The sequence below is a fragment of the Cynara cardunculus genome (assembly GCF_001531365.2).
Source record: "Cynara cardunculus var. scolymus isolate 2C chromosome LG 3, CcrdV1, whole genome shotgun sequence".
Taxonomy (NCBI): Eukaryota; Viridiplantae; Streptophyta; class Magnoliopsida; order Asterales; family Asteraceae; genus Cynara; species Cynara cardunculus.
The window spans coordinates 4,849,244-4,867,590 of record NC_037530.1 but is presented as its reverse complement, the minus strand read 5'-3'; the positions used below and the strand labels follow the sequence as shown (position 1 = coordinate 4,867,590).

Below are 18,347 nucleotides of genomic sequence, written 5' to 3'. Positions count from 1 at the left end.
ATCAATTAAAGCCCAATACGATCCATTAAATCCCAATATAATTTATTAAAGCCCAATACGATCCATTAAAGCCCAATAGAATCTTTAAAGCCCAGTACAATCCATTAAAGTCCAACAGAAGCGTTAAAGCCCAACAGAAGCGTTAAAGCCCAACTAACATTCGTTAAAGCCCAATACGGTCCATTAAAGCCCAACAGAACTGTTAAAGTCGAACTAACATCCATTAAAGCCCAATATGATCGATTAAAGCCCAATACGATCGATTAAAGCCCAATATGATCTATTAAAGTCCAACACAATCCATTAAGCACAATATAACCGTTGAAGTCCAATAGAACCGTTAAAGACCAATTAACATCTATTAAAGCCCAATAGAACTATTAACACTCAACTAACATCCACTAAAACACAATACGATCCATTAAAGCCCAACAAAAACGTTAAAGCCCAACCAACATCCGTTAAAGGCCAATACGATCCATTAGAACCCAATACGATCTATTAAAAGCCCAATAGAATCGCTAAAGCTCAATATAAAACATTAAAACCCAACTAACATTCACTAAAGCCCAATACGATTCATTAAGAATATATGTAATATTTTACATATATATAAAAAAATGTTTGAAAAATGAAAGAAAAATCAATAATCCGCCGGAAATCAACCGGAAAATATTAAATATTTTTAAAAAATCTTGAAAATTTTATTATATTAAATCCCTCGGAAACTTAAAATAATAAATTTTAATTTTTAATTGTTTCCGGCAGACGTTCCGGTGGACGCTAATCTTAAAAAATTAATTAAAAATCCACCGAAAATCCGCCGGTAAATTAATGTAATTAGGGTTAATATTTTTGTTAAAAAATAATTTGTAAAATCCGCCAGAAATATTGTCGGAATATTTTTACCAGCGGAAGTCAATGAAAGTTGACTTTTTTGCTGGAAATCCGCCGGTAACTTTCCGGCGGATTTTGTCCGCCAGAAAACCCGCTGGAATTACCGAGTTTTCTAATACTGTATACCACATACATATATCAATTACATACATATAAATGTATATGTATAGATATATGTATGTTTCAATTGGCGGTACTAGACGTTAATAACTGATATAATGTCTTTTTGAGCTTTATTGACTCTTAAATCTTCTTACTAAACTATAATGGATCATAGTTGACTTATCAGTAATTATCTCGTTCGTTTTTAAATAAAAAATTAATAAAAAATGATTGTGGCACTTTTAATTTTAAAAGCGTGATGGTATTGATACCAATGGGACGGGCACGGGCGATGGTCCATTAAAAGCAAACTTCACCAATATATATTTATAGTATACATTAAAACTTTAATGATATTTATAAATATGATGGCTTTTTTTTTTCCCGACAATTAACTGTTGTTACAGAATTAAAGTAATTGTATTTAAAAGAAAACCGAAATAAGCTATCATGTTTCAAGATCAAAGAGTACTTTTACAAATAAAGGGTCGTTGATCTAGCGGTATGTGAGTCTTTGACCTCCTAACAGGTTTGGAATTCAAATCTTACCAGAAGTAAAGAGGCGTGTGTTAGTTTTATTTATTTTTTTAATTTATTTCCCATTTTTATATTGTTATTTTTTTATGATTTTTTTCTTTTTCAATGTTAATTCATTTTGAAATCATTGTTTTTTTTAATCTTATTTTCAACAAAACATGTAATTTAATTTAAAGATAAAAATCGATTCTATTTGACGAAAAAGCATTTTATTAACCATAAGGGTGGTACTTGATTGGTTTGAGCTTGGCTCTAAAGGTCAAAAGTACTAGGAGGTCTCAGGTTCAAATCCAAGGAGAAATAAAAATTCTCTTGTGGCCACGGATGTTCAAATGCGGTGACTCCGGGCTATCTGCAAAGCAGATGGTTGCCCTGGGATTAGTCGGCTCGCATAGCGGGTTGGATATCTAGGTTAATAATAAAGTCGACACGATTAACTTTTCTCTAAGTCAACCTGTGTTGACTTTCTCTATAGGTCAAAATGCGATTTTATATATTTTGATCCTTTTTAATTTCCACGCTTAAGAAAAATTGGGTACGCGATTAGTAATTAATATTCCTGGTTTTTATAAATAGGAACCAATTCCATTTAACTTTGATATATGGATTAATACAAAAATTTGTAGATTATAGAATTGGTCCTTGGGGTATGCTGAGTTTTACATATTTGGTCCTCAGACTTCTTTTACTACGTTAAATGCCTTGTACTATGCACTTTCTGTTGGCTCTAGTCTTTAGCTCAAAAGATTGCCTTCCAAGTCCGTTACAATAAGAGAGAAAATGGTCTTTTGCCGTTTTTTATGTTAACGTTCTAAATTAATATTTTTTAAATCAAGGGCTAGAATGCATATATTGAAACTTGGAAGGCAAAAAAAACTTCATTTATTATATTATATTATATATAACAGAGAGAGGGGCAGGTTACGTTACAAACCGTTCAATTTATAAAAAAACTATGCAAACCACTTTCGACCAATAGAAAATTTTCGTTTTGTTTTATTTAATTTTAATAAGGTATAATGCTCATTTTATCGTATATTGATTAATATTGGAAGTTAATAATTACTGTTAATTATGGAAATGTATTAATGGAAATGTTTCATATGGAAGGAGGTTAATCTTTTTTCTTAATATAATTTTCTTACCATTAATATTTTTTATTATTTTATTAAATTATACTTATTAAAATATGAATTGTAAAAGCAGTAGAATATGAAATATGTGTTTATTTTCATCCATATTTTGGGTTGATTATAGCTTTGGTCATTGTGGTATACATTGTGTTTCGTTTTTAATCTATGTGGTTTACAACCGTAAAAAGGTTTGTTAAATAAGATAAAAGAAAAAACCGAAATGCTCCTCCTTTAAAAAGTAAAAATATAATACAAATTATGCACACACACATAGGTGTTCTTTCCCTGCTAACCTCCCCATCTACAGCGAAGCTCTTTCTTTGTCGTTGTAGCTGCAGACCATCATTGCTTCCTTTTCCCTCGTGACAGTTGCATTGACATAATCTACATTCAACAGGGGCTGATGTTGTAGGAGCGTATGGCATTCAGAAGTGACAAGTTTAGGTTTAGTTTGTAGTCACAAGTGCACACAAGGTATATCAGATCTTGTTAGAGTGTGATCACACTGTATTTACAAACTATAATAGTATATTAACAAAATGTTCATAACGTGTTCAGCTTGTGTGCACATTCAGTTGTATGTGCTCGTGTATGTTACAAGAGAAGGGAGAGGAAATAGAAGATGAGATAGACGAAAAATAAGAGAGAAGAGAGGTTTTTAAAATATAGAGTGAACTTTAATTTTGGTCCTTGAGGTTTAGTGGAATCTTAGAAAGTGGACCTGGACTTTGATAACTTTAGAAATCGTCCTCATAGTTGTCATTTGGCTCTAAAAGTGATCAATGGTCACTAACTCTGTTAAAAAAATTTGTTAGAGGGAAGCGTATTTCTGTTGTTGTTTTTTTGTCTTTTTTTCATTTTTTTCTCTTTTTTTTTTCTTCTTATTTTCATAGCAACCATCAAACTCTAAGGATCAACTGAGTTAACAAAACTTTTGTTATTCTGTTAGAAAAAGGAACTCAATGAGTGCAAAAATGTCAACCAGGGTCCCATATATGTATTTATTTTGGGACCACTATGGGGAGAAAACATAAACCACATGGACCAAATCCATAATTTACACATAATCGGTACCAAGATATCATTTCACATGATTTTTATTTATCTAATGCTTGAATTTAAGATATTTATTAACATATATTTGTTTGTTAATGTAAACTTTTTTACGTGTATTTCGTATATTACAAAAACATAAAAACATTTCATACTGTAAAACAAATTTATGGTAATGAATAACCTTAGATGAAAAAGAAATCATATGAAATAACAAACGACGCTCTGATTCTAACGGTTTTTAACCTTCTTTGTGGTTCTTAGAGGTTCTCATGGTTTGCAACTAGTTACCAACATAGAGATAGAGGACATGCCACCAAGATCTTGAGAAGGTTAATTGGTACCAAGATATGGTTTTCAACTTCATGCCTTTGATGCTTTCAGCATACAAAGAAGATGACCCTACTATATAGACTTTTGCTAACAAGAACAATCAAGAGTCTGCTTTCCACCATCCTCCAACACTAACTAATCACCCACAAACCAATCTCTTTTGAACAAACCCCAAACCCTAAATATTCCTCAAATCATCATGTAAATAACAGCTGCAAGTGCCACCAGAAAATTAGACTTCAGTTTCAGCGGTTCTTGAATGCTGAAAGCTGCCGATGATAAGGCTTTTTGTGGCCTGAAATGCAAATGGAATAAGTTAATAAATTGGTGGTTAATCTTTGATCCAAGATACATACCAAATGTTTAAGAGGTTATACTTCTGAAAGTGGCTGAGAGCACCACAGAACAGGACATTATCAGGTGGTGGTGATTCTGTTTTCTGGCCATCGTCTTCAGGGTTGATGATTCTCATATAAGTTTCTTGACCAAGATACCATCTGTCAAGATTTACTGCCCTAAGGTTCCATGCTCCAACATTATCAAGATAAACAAGTATTGCAGTCCATCCTCCAGGGAAAACCTACAAAAATTCAACAGTTTTCTTTTAGATATTAATGAAAACAAGCAACAAACCACATAAACATACTCTATCACCCTTATAAAGAAGGAACCTGGGTGGTAGAGCGTGCTATTGCATCCCATCGGTTATAAGAACCCCTGCTGTTTTCTGTCCATTCCCCATATGCCATCCTGATTTATAGGATCCCGTTGTTAACATAAACATCTCAACATTCATGGGTAACTTAGAAAAAACAAAGTGAGAAAACGGGAGGATGGAAATATACCCAACAACAAAAAACGAATAGCCATCCATATGAAAGCTTTGAACTACGGTGTCATTGTTCTCCAATATGATCTCTACGAAACCTTTATAGGTAGCATTGATGAGGGATCTGTCCATGATAGGAGGTCTATTTAGTGGCGTATTTGGGAAGTCAAGCTTGTAAGATCCCTTCAGATTATAAGTGTCTGCAAGCCTCACTGGTGTATTAGGATTCACAAATGAAATCCCATTAAATGTAGCACGACGTTTCCCATCAATTGTGACAGGTGGAGCACTCCTTAACACATACACATCTGTCACATTAATAGAACCATAGCGAAAAGAACCTTGTGGGTTTGGACGAGCTCCACTCGCTGTGTTGTTCATCCTGATAGACAAGAGACATGAATTGCAGCTGGTTTCTTCAAGCATCAAAAAGGAAAGAAGGAAAGAAAATAAGAAATAAATAAGAAAGAAAGAAACCTGATGGACATAGCCTGATTCAATGCAAAAGAATTGTCAAATACATCATTTGGAGGGTCGGGAAGAGGACCAGATGCCTGTCCTTTGGCGTTTGAATAATGCAAAATAGCAACTCCAGTAACTCTTTGCCATTCTGATTGATTCACAAATCTGGCACTTGCAACAATATAGTAATCACTACTTGCATTCTGATCCATGGTAACCAAAAAGGAGTATGACTGTCCAACATGGATATCCAAGCTAGTATAGTTTTGTTGGGATGTATAATGCCCCTCTGCTTCTGCTAAAAGTAAATTATGACTCTGAATCCTAAAATTTAAACAAGTTGAGACTCCAACATTGATCACACGAATTCGATAAGTTTTCCCTGCAGTAGATAGCACATACCATTCAGAACTACATATACAGAAGAGGTTATAAAAGAGAATAACCAGAAAGAGTGATCCATTTCAAAAGAAAACTCTATAATTGGACTTTTGAGGTAATAGAAATACTATTTGAATTCAGAAAAATGAAAAATCTAGTCTATGTAACAAGTTCTAATATTATTGTATTTATAGTATTCCCTAAAAAACATAGCTATCAAATTTTCACCAAAAAACTGAAGAAACACATCAATTTGAAACTATATATTGGCGTTAGGAATAAAAGTACCTATTTCGTAAGGGAGGGAGTATAACGGTGCCAAACAGCATTCATATTTCTAACTTATTCCGTAAATGTTGCCATCTATGTGGTCATATAATATAAACTTTGTGTGATCTTTAAGTTGAGCAACAGGCCAACAAGATCAATGCTAATGGCTTCTTGCAATCCACATAAATTAATAGCCAGTGCATCAAACATTAATGTTACAGGTTTTCGTATAGGAATAAAAATTGAAGTTTTAGGTGACATGGTTATAGCATAAACCGGAATCAGAAGGCATCTTACCTGGATCAACATTAACTGTCTCATGTTCGATGCCATCTGGTACAGAGGAGTTATATTTAAAAGGTCCCTTGCCATTAATGAGAACTCCATCTGGCATACCAAGCTCTTTCCCATCATCAAGGGATGCTCTCAATTCCTTAATTCACAAAAGATGAACCATAGATTAGACATAAACTTATCGAGATTCCCAATGAGGCGTGAAATCACAAATACACCAGACACAAACCTTATGGCTCCGAGTATACCAATCGCCAATAGTAATGACAATATCTCCATCAGGTGTATTGAATGGCAGTGAGATAATTTTGCGGTTTGTGATGATGAAACCACCAAACCCACCTGCTGCTCGCTGAAAACTAAGAGACGGAACATAATAGTAGCTACCAATCTGATCCTTGACTTGAAACTGATAAGTCCAATTCCATTTTGCAGGAATAGGACAATTAGTGCCAAGCACTCCATCTTGCCAAGATGCTCGCCGCATTTCTACTCCAGGCCTATCAAAACATGATTTTCTAAAGTGGGTATTCATATTAAATGATATCAACCTACAATCGTATGGATGAAGGTAGTTAAACAATACCATGTAATAAGAAGGCTCTCGTCTAATTTGTTCTTGACATTGACAACCACATTGTAATTGGTTGTCACATTTAGTGTTGGGCCTGGAAAATTTCCATTCACTGCAATGACCTGTTTGAGTTCATAAAGAAAGAAAATTCAAATGGAAAGTGATAAATTGTGCAAAAGGTGTTGCAATACAGCTTTCAAATCATGTTAGTACTATATCCTATTGACATTATCCTTCCCTGCTTCCCCCAATATCTGTAATACCTATGACATTCTGTATTTATTATTTGTAGCATTAATAGATTCGTATTCTTCAATTCGTATTCAATACAATTTATACACAATTATGCTCAGTTGCCGTTATCAAACTAGTCTCTGTTACAGAAACTTCTAGAATGAAATCAAAAAGTATTCTTGAAGACGTAAATGTAAGTGAAGCTGTAATAGATTTTCCATTCATCAAGTTGATCTGTATTCCAAAATGCTGAAAAATCTAAGAACACCCTGTTTCGAAATAAACCCAAAACAGTATTAATCAGAAAAAAGAATCAAGATGGATATATAAACCTAAGAAAATACGACCATGACTTCCAGACAAAATCCTAAAAAGATGTTTGGCCTACTCTAAAAGGGGGGGACAGTAAATACAATCCCTGAGATAACTCATGGTCTAATAGTACAGCAATCAAAAGAAAAGAAAAGAAAACCATGTAGACATTTCATCGAACACTTGAAAAACATACATAAAGCATAAGCACCACCCAACTAATCAAAACCCATACTCATAAACACAAAAGAGAGCACATTAGTAGAGAGAAAAAAACACCTGTTGGGGAACACCAAGTGGAGAAACAGTCATATAAGAGAAATCGAGTTCGAAATTTGCAAAGGGATCGCCCGCAAAACAAAGCCTATTAAACAGCAAACCAATGTAGAACAAACAGTATAAAATTAATCCAAATAACGCCATCTTTGAGTTGATTTGCAGTCGATATTCAATGGGTTTGGAGGGTTCTTCACATGATCGAAGAAAGAAGACTCTATTTCAGAATAAAAAACTTGCTTTTCTCCTATCGAAGTTTGTGCGTGTTTTGTGTGTTGAATGAATGAGAGTGCGGCATATGTTTGAGTGTTTTGCCTGTTGCCCTACCAACTCTACCACCTTCATTCTCGTTTAACCGGCATGATATATGCGTTTTATAACCGGCTCCCGACTAAACCGGTTTATTGTATTTGTTAATCAATTACATGTAATAAACTTTGGGAATTCATTATTTGAAATTAAAAAAACAAATTTACTTTATTTTATTTTTTCAAATATAAAGCATTGTTTAAAAATCTATCAGATATCTATACTATACTATATTATAAAGCATTTGATACAATCTTTTAAAAACAACTTTTTAAACATTGTGTACTGTTATATAATACTAATTTATTTAATTTTCAAAATTACAAGTAAGTTGTGGGTAAATACAACTTATTAAAGCTTTATGTTTGAATTCGTGTAACTAACTGCAGATAAACATAATCAAATAGAGGATAAACATCTCATTAAAATATAAAAAATCTAAAATATAATTAGGATAATTATTGAGTTCTAACAGAATACTTAAATATTATCTTTATAAAAAAACATTAAAATTGAAATGTATCTCGCTGAATTGTGCGATTACCCTTCTAGTTTTCTTATAAATTTCTTATAGGATTCTTAAGTTACAATAAAATCTTAAATACCATAAATCACACAATACATATCTATTTTTACGCAAAAGTGAAAGAAAATTAAATGGCTTAAAATCCACATTAATTGAATTGCAAATTTTAGTAGTTACTACTAAATTATGAAGTATCCATAAGATGCTAATTTTAGTAGTTACAATTGCTAAAAGAGTTTTTTAAATATTTAAATTTAATGAATATTATTTGCAATATTATTACGAATTTTTCATATCTCATGAGTCATGACACAACTCTTACATATTTTAAAATGTAACGAACTTTTCAAAATTATTGATCAGTATAATCAAATATTAACTTCAAATTAATAACCGTTACACATCTATATTATATTATAAAACATTTGACAAAAACTCTTAAAAACCATTTTTTATGTATGAATTACTGTTTATTGATGCATATTACTTAAATTCAAGATTACAAGCAAGTTGTGCATAAGTACAACTTATTAAAACTTCATATTTGAATTCGTGTAATTAACTGTCGATAAACATAAACAAATAGAAAATAAACATCTCATTTTAAATATAAAAAATATAAAATATAATTAGGATAATCATTGAATTTTAACAAAATACTTAATTATTATCTCTATAAAAAATTATATTATTAAACCAAAAATAAATTGCTTCATTATTAAATCTAAATTAAATTATAATAAAAAATTTAATTAAGAAAATCACAAAAAACAAGAACTTTTAAACATTTAATTTAATATCAAAGTTGATACATTTTTTTTCAAAATTTTATGATACCTTCAATTTTATATTTTATTCAAAAAATAAAAACATTATTTTTTTTATTAATACATAAAATCGTATTATAACATCGACGTTGACAAAATAAAACAAAATATTAAAATTGAAATGTATCTCACTACATTGTACGAGTACTCTTTTAATTACAAGTAAAGTAGTTGTGACTAAATTAACAAGATTTTTTCAATATTTACAAAAAACAACTTAAACAATTATTGTTATATAATCAATAAATAAAATGAATTTCAAAATTGTGTGCTCAATAAGCAAGAATAAAATTATTGGAAGTAACGATTATCTGTGTAGTGTTTTACCGGTTATGGCCGGTAATTAGAAAAAGTGACCGGCTAATATCGAGGCGGTGTTTTGGTGATTTGTTCCAGTATTTTGTCGTCTCCTAACGGTCATATTTCCTGCCACATCCCACGTGCGATGCAAAACATTCCACACGCTTCCAATTTATGTGTTGCCATTTATGTATTGTTTTAATTTTCCTTTTTAGCCATAAAAATATGAAAATAAGCAATAAAATTATATTTTATTGTTTGGTGGTCTCGATGCAAGGATTTGAAATTGTGGATATCCTTTTTTAGATCAACTCCAATGGTATATTAAAATAGTGTTTTTGTTGTTCTTTTAGGTAGTATTTGATATGCAGATTGGATGAGACATGATAAGACAAAATAAAATGGAACAAGATAATACATGATTAATTGTTTGTCCTATATTTGATACGATTAAGACTGGATGGGACAAAACTTTAAAATTACTATATTATCCATAAATGTTGTTCAATGTTATTTTATATCATATAATTATTGTAAATAATAACAAATTAATCAAAAATATATTTAAGTTATTTATTCTATGATATCAATACTTCTTTTTAACATTCCAAGACCACATGTAAATAACATTTGTCATACCACAAATTTTAAATACGCATATAATTTAAAAAGTTTAAACACGACAATTGTAAATAGCATTTATCACGCAATCATCAAAAGTTTAACATTTCGAGAATGGAGGTTGGAATCCAGAATGGAGACTGTGGAAGAGAAGAAAGAGAATGCAATTAAATTAGGTTTGTATTTTGATATCAAATAATAAGAGCAATATTGTAATCTCAAATTTAGTCTCATATTGTTTTACCTTTTTTGGTGGAACAAAAATAACTCAAGAATGGTCTTACTCAATCTTACTTTTGTCGGATGTTGTCTCATCTCATTTTTGTCCCATGACACCCCAAAATGGGACTATTTATTTTTTGTCTCGTCCCGTACCATCCAGTCTGCATACCAAATGCACTCTAAACGATGACAAACGGAACTTTATTTTACTGGTGAGATGAGAGAAACGATGAATATATTGACATATTATTCAAACAATACAAATATCGTGTGCTTGTAGATGAGGAGATTTCTGATGTCAATGGCTCTACCGGTTTACAAGTTTTTCAGTGCTAGAATTAGAGTTGTTACGAGTATAGTTTTATAAACACTTCACAGAACAAGGTATCAATTTATTATCTCTAGACCGATTTTATATTTTGTTAAAATATTTTTTTCAAGTAAATATGAGATTATAGATGTACATCTGTGTTTTCATTCTAACTCTTGATTGATTTATAAATGTTTTTTTTTTCTATGATGTAATTTTCAGGTCAGCTAACGTGTAGCTCGATTGTTATGGAGTTCTGAGATAATAACCAGATTAAATATCTAAATGGCTCTGTCATTTTATAAGATCCCTTCATGTATGTTCCGACTTTGTCTTTTCAACCGTTCTTCAGTGCTCATGCCCATCGTATGTTGAATTTGCGTAATCCTTATGACATGCCAGGTAGTTTTAGGATATTTTCTAAGTTACACAGTTAATTGGGTTTTAAGAGGTATTACTATCTTGCTTTTACCAACGAGTTTCTTCCCGACTAAGGTGACTTGCTTGAAGGATGTTCTTTGGTCATCTTAATTATTTTGTGTATCCTTGTTCCACTGGTATTCTTACCTTATTTTTAATGATTAATATCAAATCTTAAACTTAATTCTTTTGCCTGTAGTAGAAAACATATACATTTTATTAGTACTAGAAGAGTACTTGTGCAATGCAGTGAAATATATCTCGATTTTAATGGTTTATTTTATTCTTTGTCTCTGTCGATGTTATAATACAATTTTATGTGTTTTTAAAAAAACAATAATGATTTTATTTTTGAATAAAATATAAATTTGAAAAAAAAAATATGTCAATGTTAGTATCAAATCAACTATTTAAAAGTTCTCATTTTTTATGTAATTTCTTTAATTTATTTTTATTAAAATTTAATTTAAGTTTAATAATGAAACAATTTATTTTTGGTTTAATAATATAATGTTTTATAAAAATAATAATTAAATATTCTATTAGAACTCAACGATTATCTTAATTATATTTAGATTTTTTATATTTAAAATAAGATTTTTTATCTTGTATTTGATTATGTTTATATGCAGTTAGTTACACGAATTCAGATATGGAGCCTTAATAAGTTGTACTTACGCACAATCTAATTGTAATCTTGAGTTTTAAGTAATATGCATTAATAAACAGTACTTAAATGCATAAAAAATGGTTTTTAAGAGTTTTTGTCAAATGTTTTATAATATAGTATAGATTAATCCTTGAAAAAATAATTACTTAATTTAATATAAAAATTGCATAAATTTCATTTTAACTTTCAATCAAAAAAGGACCGTACAAGATGTTGACCATGTGATCTCAAACTTGTAATTCTAACATTGATATGGGAGAAAGGTCAATATATGATGAATCCACGTTTTAAACACTCAAACATGTGTAATTTGGTGAAAATGGGGATCTATTTATTTAAATCAAAAAGATTATTATGGTTTTGGAGCTTCTTTTGTTCACTTATGTTACTCGATGGAACTGGATGCAAGTTTGTTAGTGGTACGATAGATGTAAAGATAGGCTCGATGGAGTATGGTGTAGGCTCAATAGATGTAATGTACGGATTTGAGCTTTTTGTTGTATGTTTCAGCAGATATAAAGCTTGACTTCAAATATTTAAATATTATATATGACTTAGGATCTGCTTACCAAATTATATAAGGACTTGTTTTGTTAATATTCAAAACCGAAGAACATCTCCATCAACCGAAGTCATTTATTCTCTGGTGCCAACAAAAAACCTCCCCCCTTCCCACTCGGTTTGTTGTCACAACTGAACCCAGAACCAAAAACTTTTACCACAACCCAGACGGAAAAAAAAAACAGATCTGAATATCAACGGTACCTAAAAATATAAAGAAAAACTTAAATTTGAAATTTTTGCTTCTACTATGTATTTAGGGTTTAGATTTGATTTTTGGTTTGATTTAGGGTTTAGATTAATTTTTGGGCATGTAATATAAATTATTTAACTGAAAACTAAAAATTGTTGGTGGTGTCTGCGATGGTAGACCCAACTTTTTTGAGCGGATGCATCTTGAAAATGGATCAAATGCCTGTAAAGTTACGGGTTTGGTCGGAGAGAAAATCGACGCGGATTGATCCGAGGGAAAACCAATTATGTCGATTTTGGGAATAATACATTTTCTCAAATTGCATCGACCTTGACCTTTTGAGTGAAACACAAAATTACATCTTACACCCAACGTGTTTTTAGTTGAATTCCATCACTACAGGAAACTTATTTGGGTTTTTGATTGATTTTATAATAAAAATTCAATTTTTAGTATTTTATATTGATTGTCCTATGTTTTTTTCCTAAGTTTTTCAATTACGTTCCGTTATGTATCTAAAACTCATAGTATTGAATAAGATGTTCTGCAAATCAAAATTAATTATGCATTTTATTTCGCTTCCTTATGCATCTAAGATTTACAATAATTAAATTAATAACTAAAAGAAAATTACAAAATACAAACAAACCAAGATAAAGAAAACTCATATCTTCGGAGAAAATTAATCATTAAGACCGTGATAATTTACAAGAGGACGTGAAGCTGTAGTTAATCAACAAAAAGTGGAAACAAATTTAGGAATGAAGATGAAAATAATAGAGTATTCAAAAGTGATTTACGATTAAAAAAATAAGAGTGAAGATATAAGTTACTGACTCACCGGTCATGAACCCAAAAATATGCGTATTTGCAGCAAATGGAATTTGAATCTAAGACCTCCTAAAAGAGACCATCCCACCCAACTTAGGTTTTTGTTATAAAATTGGTATTAAAAAAATTTAAGGCACTCAAAAAATCAAACGGGTGCATCTTTACGACGTCTATATTTTTTCCCTCCAATAATCAAGTGAACGAGGACATGAGAGTTTGCTCAGTGCTTAGTAGGTCCGTCTTTAGGTGTTGGTGTAGAGAGTGAGTGCGAGGGTGTTCTTGAGTTTTGGAAATTGACAAAATATGCCCCTATATAATATGGTTATTAGAATTGGGAGGGAAAATATAAATTAACGATATTACCTTCAAGTTATGCACACTGGCTGAGTTAATGTCTCCAATTAAATGGGCGTTTGGTCCAAGGATCAAATCCATGAAAAACTCATAATACTAGATATTTTACGTAATAGATGAAGTCTAGGGACCAATATTTATAAAATTATGTGTCCCACAGAGATCAAATCCATAATTTACTCAAAAACAGTTTAACTACTAAAAAGTAATTAAAAAGTATTACAAAAAAAATCAATTGGGCGTTAGATACATGTTCGGGCCTAACTTAGGGGTTGTTTATGTTGGTCCTTTGAGGGTCTACAAGAATAGTAAAACAGTTAGTAGAGGGGGGGGGGTGAATACAAACACAATATTTTCAAATTTAAAATATATATTGATAAAGAAGATCAATACAGATTTTACAAGATAGTTAGCGGAAAGATAAGGTGATAAAAACATATCTAAACAATCTTTAGTTACACACTAAGTCTTAGCAAATACAAGAAAATAAATGTTGTAGAGAAGATCTTTTACTTAAGCTAGAAAATGTTTGAAGTAAGAATTAGGGTTAGAGAGTGAGTTGCTCGCACTCTGCATGTAGAAGAAACACTTCTATTTATACCCAGTGCATTAAATGGACATTTAATGCAATATGGTAGGGTTAGAGTGCGTGTCAAGCCTTAAGAGGAAAGCTTGTCCTTTGCTACAATGAATAGTACAAAAAACATTATTCATGAGTAGACATCCTTACCTAAAGTTGGTGGACAATAGAGTCGACTAGTCGGCTCCGTACCGTACCAACTTTCATAAGGGTATGAGTTTTGTCCTTTGTGTGTATAAGGACAAGACAACAACAATCGTGCTAAGCAAGCTTCCTTTGATCGCTGAATGCTGGAATGACCTGAAGGTCTCTTCATCATTCGCTGAAGCTTGAGCAGTCTTCACACATATGTAGACAGACTTGTAATCACTGAATACCGCTTCAGATCACGTACTCGCCAGTCTCTAATCTTCAGTTTCCGTCTTCGACGTTTGCTGAAGGTTCTTTGGTGTGAGTGTTGTCTTCTTGAAGTATTGTTGTCTCTGATAGATTTACAATGCAAGTTCTTCAGCGATCACTGAACATACTCAGTGAAGGTCGCTGGAACTGAAAAGACAGAAACATAAATACAACGTGTAAGTGAAAAAGGGATTATCATCAAATCACTGAGATAGAGGATCAACAGTTTACTAGGTAAGCTCTTATTGACATTCAACATCACTATCACTTACCTTATTGTGTAACATTTTCGACCATCCAATATAGATTGTTGGTAAGTGTCTAAAAACTTGTTAAGCACTTGTCGAGTAAGACTCTCCGTCTTTTTATGCCTCTTACCGAGTAAGAATCTCTGTCCATGACATGCTCACTCTGTAAGGTAAATGTTATCCGTAAGCACTTATCCGGGTAAGTATTTAGTAAACGGGTCCTTAGTTATTCAGAGCTAAGATCATTTGTTAACCATGAAAAATGCATTGACTATACAAACCTTTTAGACCAATCACAAGTTATTCTTATCTTATGTTCATCTCCCACCATGCAATAAATATTGAGGATATATTGGTAATTTTCTTTATCCTCTTAATTCCATTTGCATTAATAGGTTGTTATCAAAACATCCAGTTCCATGATTTTAGTTAAATTATCTAAGCACGAAAATGATCAATAACTTCCCTTTTTTCCATATATTATCCCGTATGTAATAAGTTGAACATAATCTCATTGTTCATTAGTGAATATGATGGATGAACACGTGAGATTAATGTTCAGAAGCACACATATAATCAGGTGAACATGTTGGGTTTTTTGGTGAGGGCATATGTGCATAAGTGAACAATGTTCATTGTTTGTTAATATATGAAAAGAGGGAACAACCTCTCACCATATGTGAATACTTTAGACATTAAATTATTGATAAAGTCAAAAATAAATAAATTTAAGGGATGAAGACTTTAAACATCAAATCATTGATGAAGTCGGTTACTATTCAATGAAGTAAATACGGTAAGCTAATTAATGAGGAGAATTTTTTTTATTTTTTCCAATAATACTCTTATTTATATATTCATATACGAATATATATATATATATATATACACATATATTCATGCAATATTTTTAATATATTATAAAATATTTACAACTTATTATTACTATATTATATAACATTTACAACTTAATTATTACATAAACACAACTTTTTAATATGTTTAAACTTTATAAAATTAATTAATAAGCAACTGATAAACATATTCAAATACAATATGAGCATTAAGTACGTCTACTATGACAAAATACTCCATAAAACTGATAAACAACAAAAGACTCGCACTTTCTCGAAACCATACAGATCCATATAATAAAATCGAGAAGGATTTAATAAAGATGTGTGTTGTATTGCACAAATATACTCTTGGCAAATTTTGAAAGATTTTGTATACATTATTGATTTATACTTGAATACTTTAATAGTTGTAACTAACGTTGAAATTTTTTAACAATAAATACTCAAATTGATGTGAGGAATTGGATGATGATGCCATTGTATCCTCCCGTACACACACACACACATTCTCTTTTCTCTCTCTCTCTCTCTCTCTCTCTATATATATATATATATATATATATGGTAGAACAATGTTCTGCATCTATTTATTATTCATATCAACATGTTTATTTTAAACATGTTTATTTCTATAGTTTTTCAAGAATTTAAATATGTCCCATGACGGGAATAGAGAATCATGTAATAATTCGACTTACACTGTTTGTAACTTGTGGTCGAAACTCAGTATCAAAGTTACTCGAACAATCCAAATTTACGTATCATCGTTTACAATAAATCTGAAGACATTTCTATTATGTGTTAACAACCAAATTTACCTATAATTATGCCTCTACTTTCAACCATCACCATCTACCCATCGAAAACCTCCACCCACAAGCACAAGAATGCAAAAACCTTGTTTTAAGGTGTGATTACCAAATTGAGATGCCAACTGATTTTGACAAACAGATACAAAAAATGGGGCCTCTGGATTTAATAAGCAATGCGAAAGCAGGATATGACATTGAGAAAGAATGATAATGGGGTATTGTAGGTAACTATATATTGATATAGTTAAAAGTAAATATATAGAATGAGGATTCTCGAACCAGAAAACAGGACATGACAGTGGACTTAGATTCTTTGGACTTAGATTCTTGAATCAGTTGTTACCTTCTCAATTCACCAAACCACAAGTCCAACATTTAATGCTGGAATGCAAACACACAGATCCAATTGTCCCAACCGTGTTTTCAGGAAGATGATCAAAATTGAGAGATGAAGATGAACAAGTATCTGACACCTAACTAAAGTGAGAACTTGAAATCGATAAAAACCATAGTGATGGAGGGTGAATCTGAATCTGGAGAAGATGAAGATGAAAGCAAGAACTGGAGAACGAATTAAACCCTAATTGTATAATTACTTAGTACAAAGAGACTGAATCGTCAACTATAAAAGATGGATCTGTGTGAATTGTCGTCACCTTGGGAGACACATGATACAGCCAATCTTAGAACGAGACATTTAAGTATGGTATCGACAAGTTGACATTTAGCTTCTCATGTTGTAATTAGGAATTCTCAAAAATTATGCTTAGAACAACATTATCATACGCTTTATAAGTTATTTTTAAGACTTTTCTTAATATGCTTTAAAAGATAGTACAATTAATATTAAAACATAAATACAAGACTCAGATCTGCGATCACCAATTACCATAAGAAAATCAGTTCAAAGAAGATTAGGGGCTATTTACCCCATTGCTTACCCAGTAAACTCTTACCGATAGGAGTCAACACTATGATTTATTTTGATGAACAAGATTTTAGTACATCAAAACATATCGAATGCAACAATTTACTGAATAAATGCTTACCTGAGTAATTAAGAGTCGTCATCCTAACTTATCGGGTAAAACTCTTCATCATTCTCATCGCTCTTACGCGGTAAGATTTTTGGCCCTTCTCATATTCATCCGATAAGGAAATTTATCTGGTAAACACTTACCAAATAAGTGTTTAATAAACGACCCCTTAATAAATACCATTACATCCAACAAAACTATTTCATATTACAATTCACCAAAGTAATACATTACAAAAATATTGGTATAAAATACTAAAAGATATCTCCCTAAAATTAAATGTGTCTTCATCTACCCACCCACCAATAATAATAAAACCTCACTCCTATTCTCTCCAACTAACCACAAAAATTTAAATTTCCATAAACCTTTCCCAATGAGGGTGGCTAAGCTACTGTTTTTTTAACGTTTATCAGATAAGTGTTTATATTGGGTATGATCTGATGATAAAAGGTATAACAATGACCAAAAATCTTACTCGATAAGTTATAGTTTTTACATAGTATAAAAAATATTTACCAACAATCCATTTTGATGGCAGATAATATTAATGAATAAGATAGAATGATAATAAAACGTCTTA

The 18,347-nt window shown here is 31.2% G+C and overlaps 1 protein-coding gene across 2 annotated transcripts; it reads right to left on the bottom strand.

Annotated features, from left to right (window-relative positions):
• Nucleotides 1-3,962: 3,962 nt before the first annotated feature.
• Nucleotides 3,963-7,970, bottom strand: LOC112509541 (monocopper oxidase-like protein SKU5). 2 transcript variants are annotated; one of them, XM_025114545.1, is made up of 10 exons: nt 7,885-7,968; nt 7,691-7,775; nt 6,878-6,987; nt 6,521-6,791; nt 6,295-6,430; nt 5,362-5,728; nt 4,901-5,266; nt 4,727-4,805; nt 4,433-4,635; nt 3,963-4,350 (listed from the first exon to the last, which is right to left on the bottom strand). In XM_025114545.1, coding segments are annotated over exons 1-10 (1,725 nt in total). In that variant the 5' UTR covers nt 7,887-7,968; the 3' UTR covers nt 3,963-4,244. The 2 variants fall into 2 exon arrangements, with proteins under 2 accessions (XP_024970313.1, XP_024970311.1); XM_025114543.1 differs by having other exon boundaries at nt 7,691-7,970.
• Between the last annotated feature and the right edge of the window lie 10,377 nt (nt 7,971-18,347).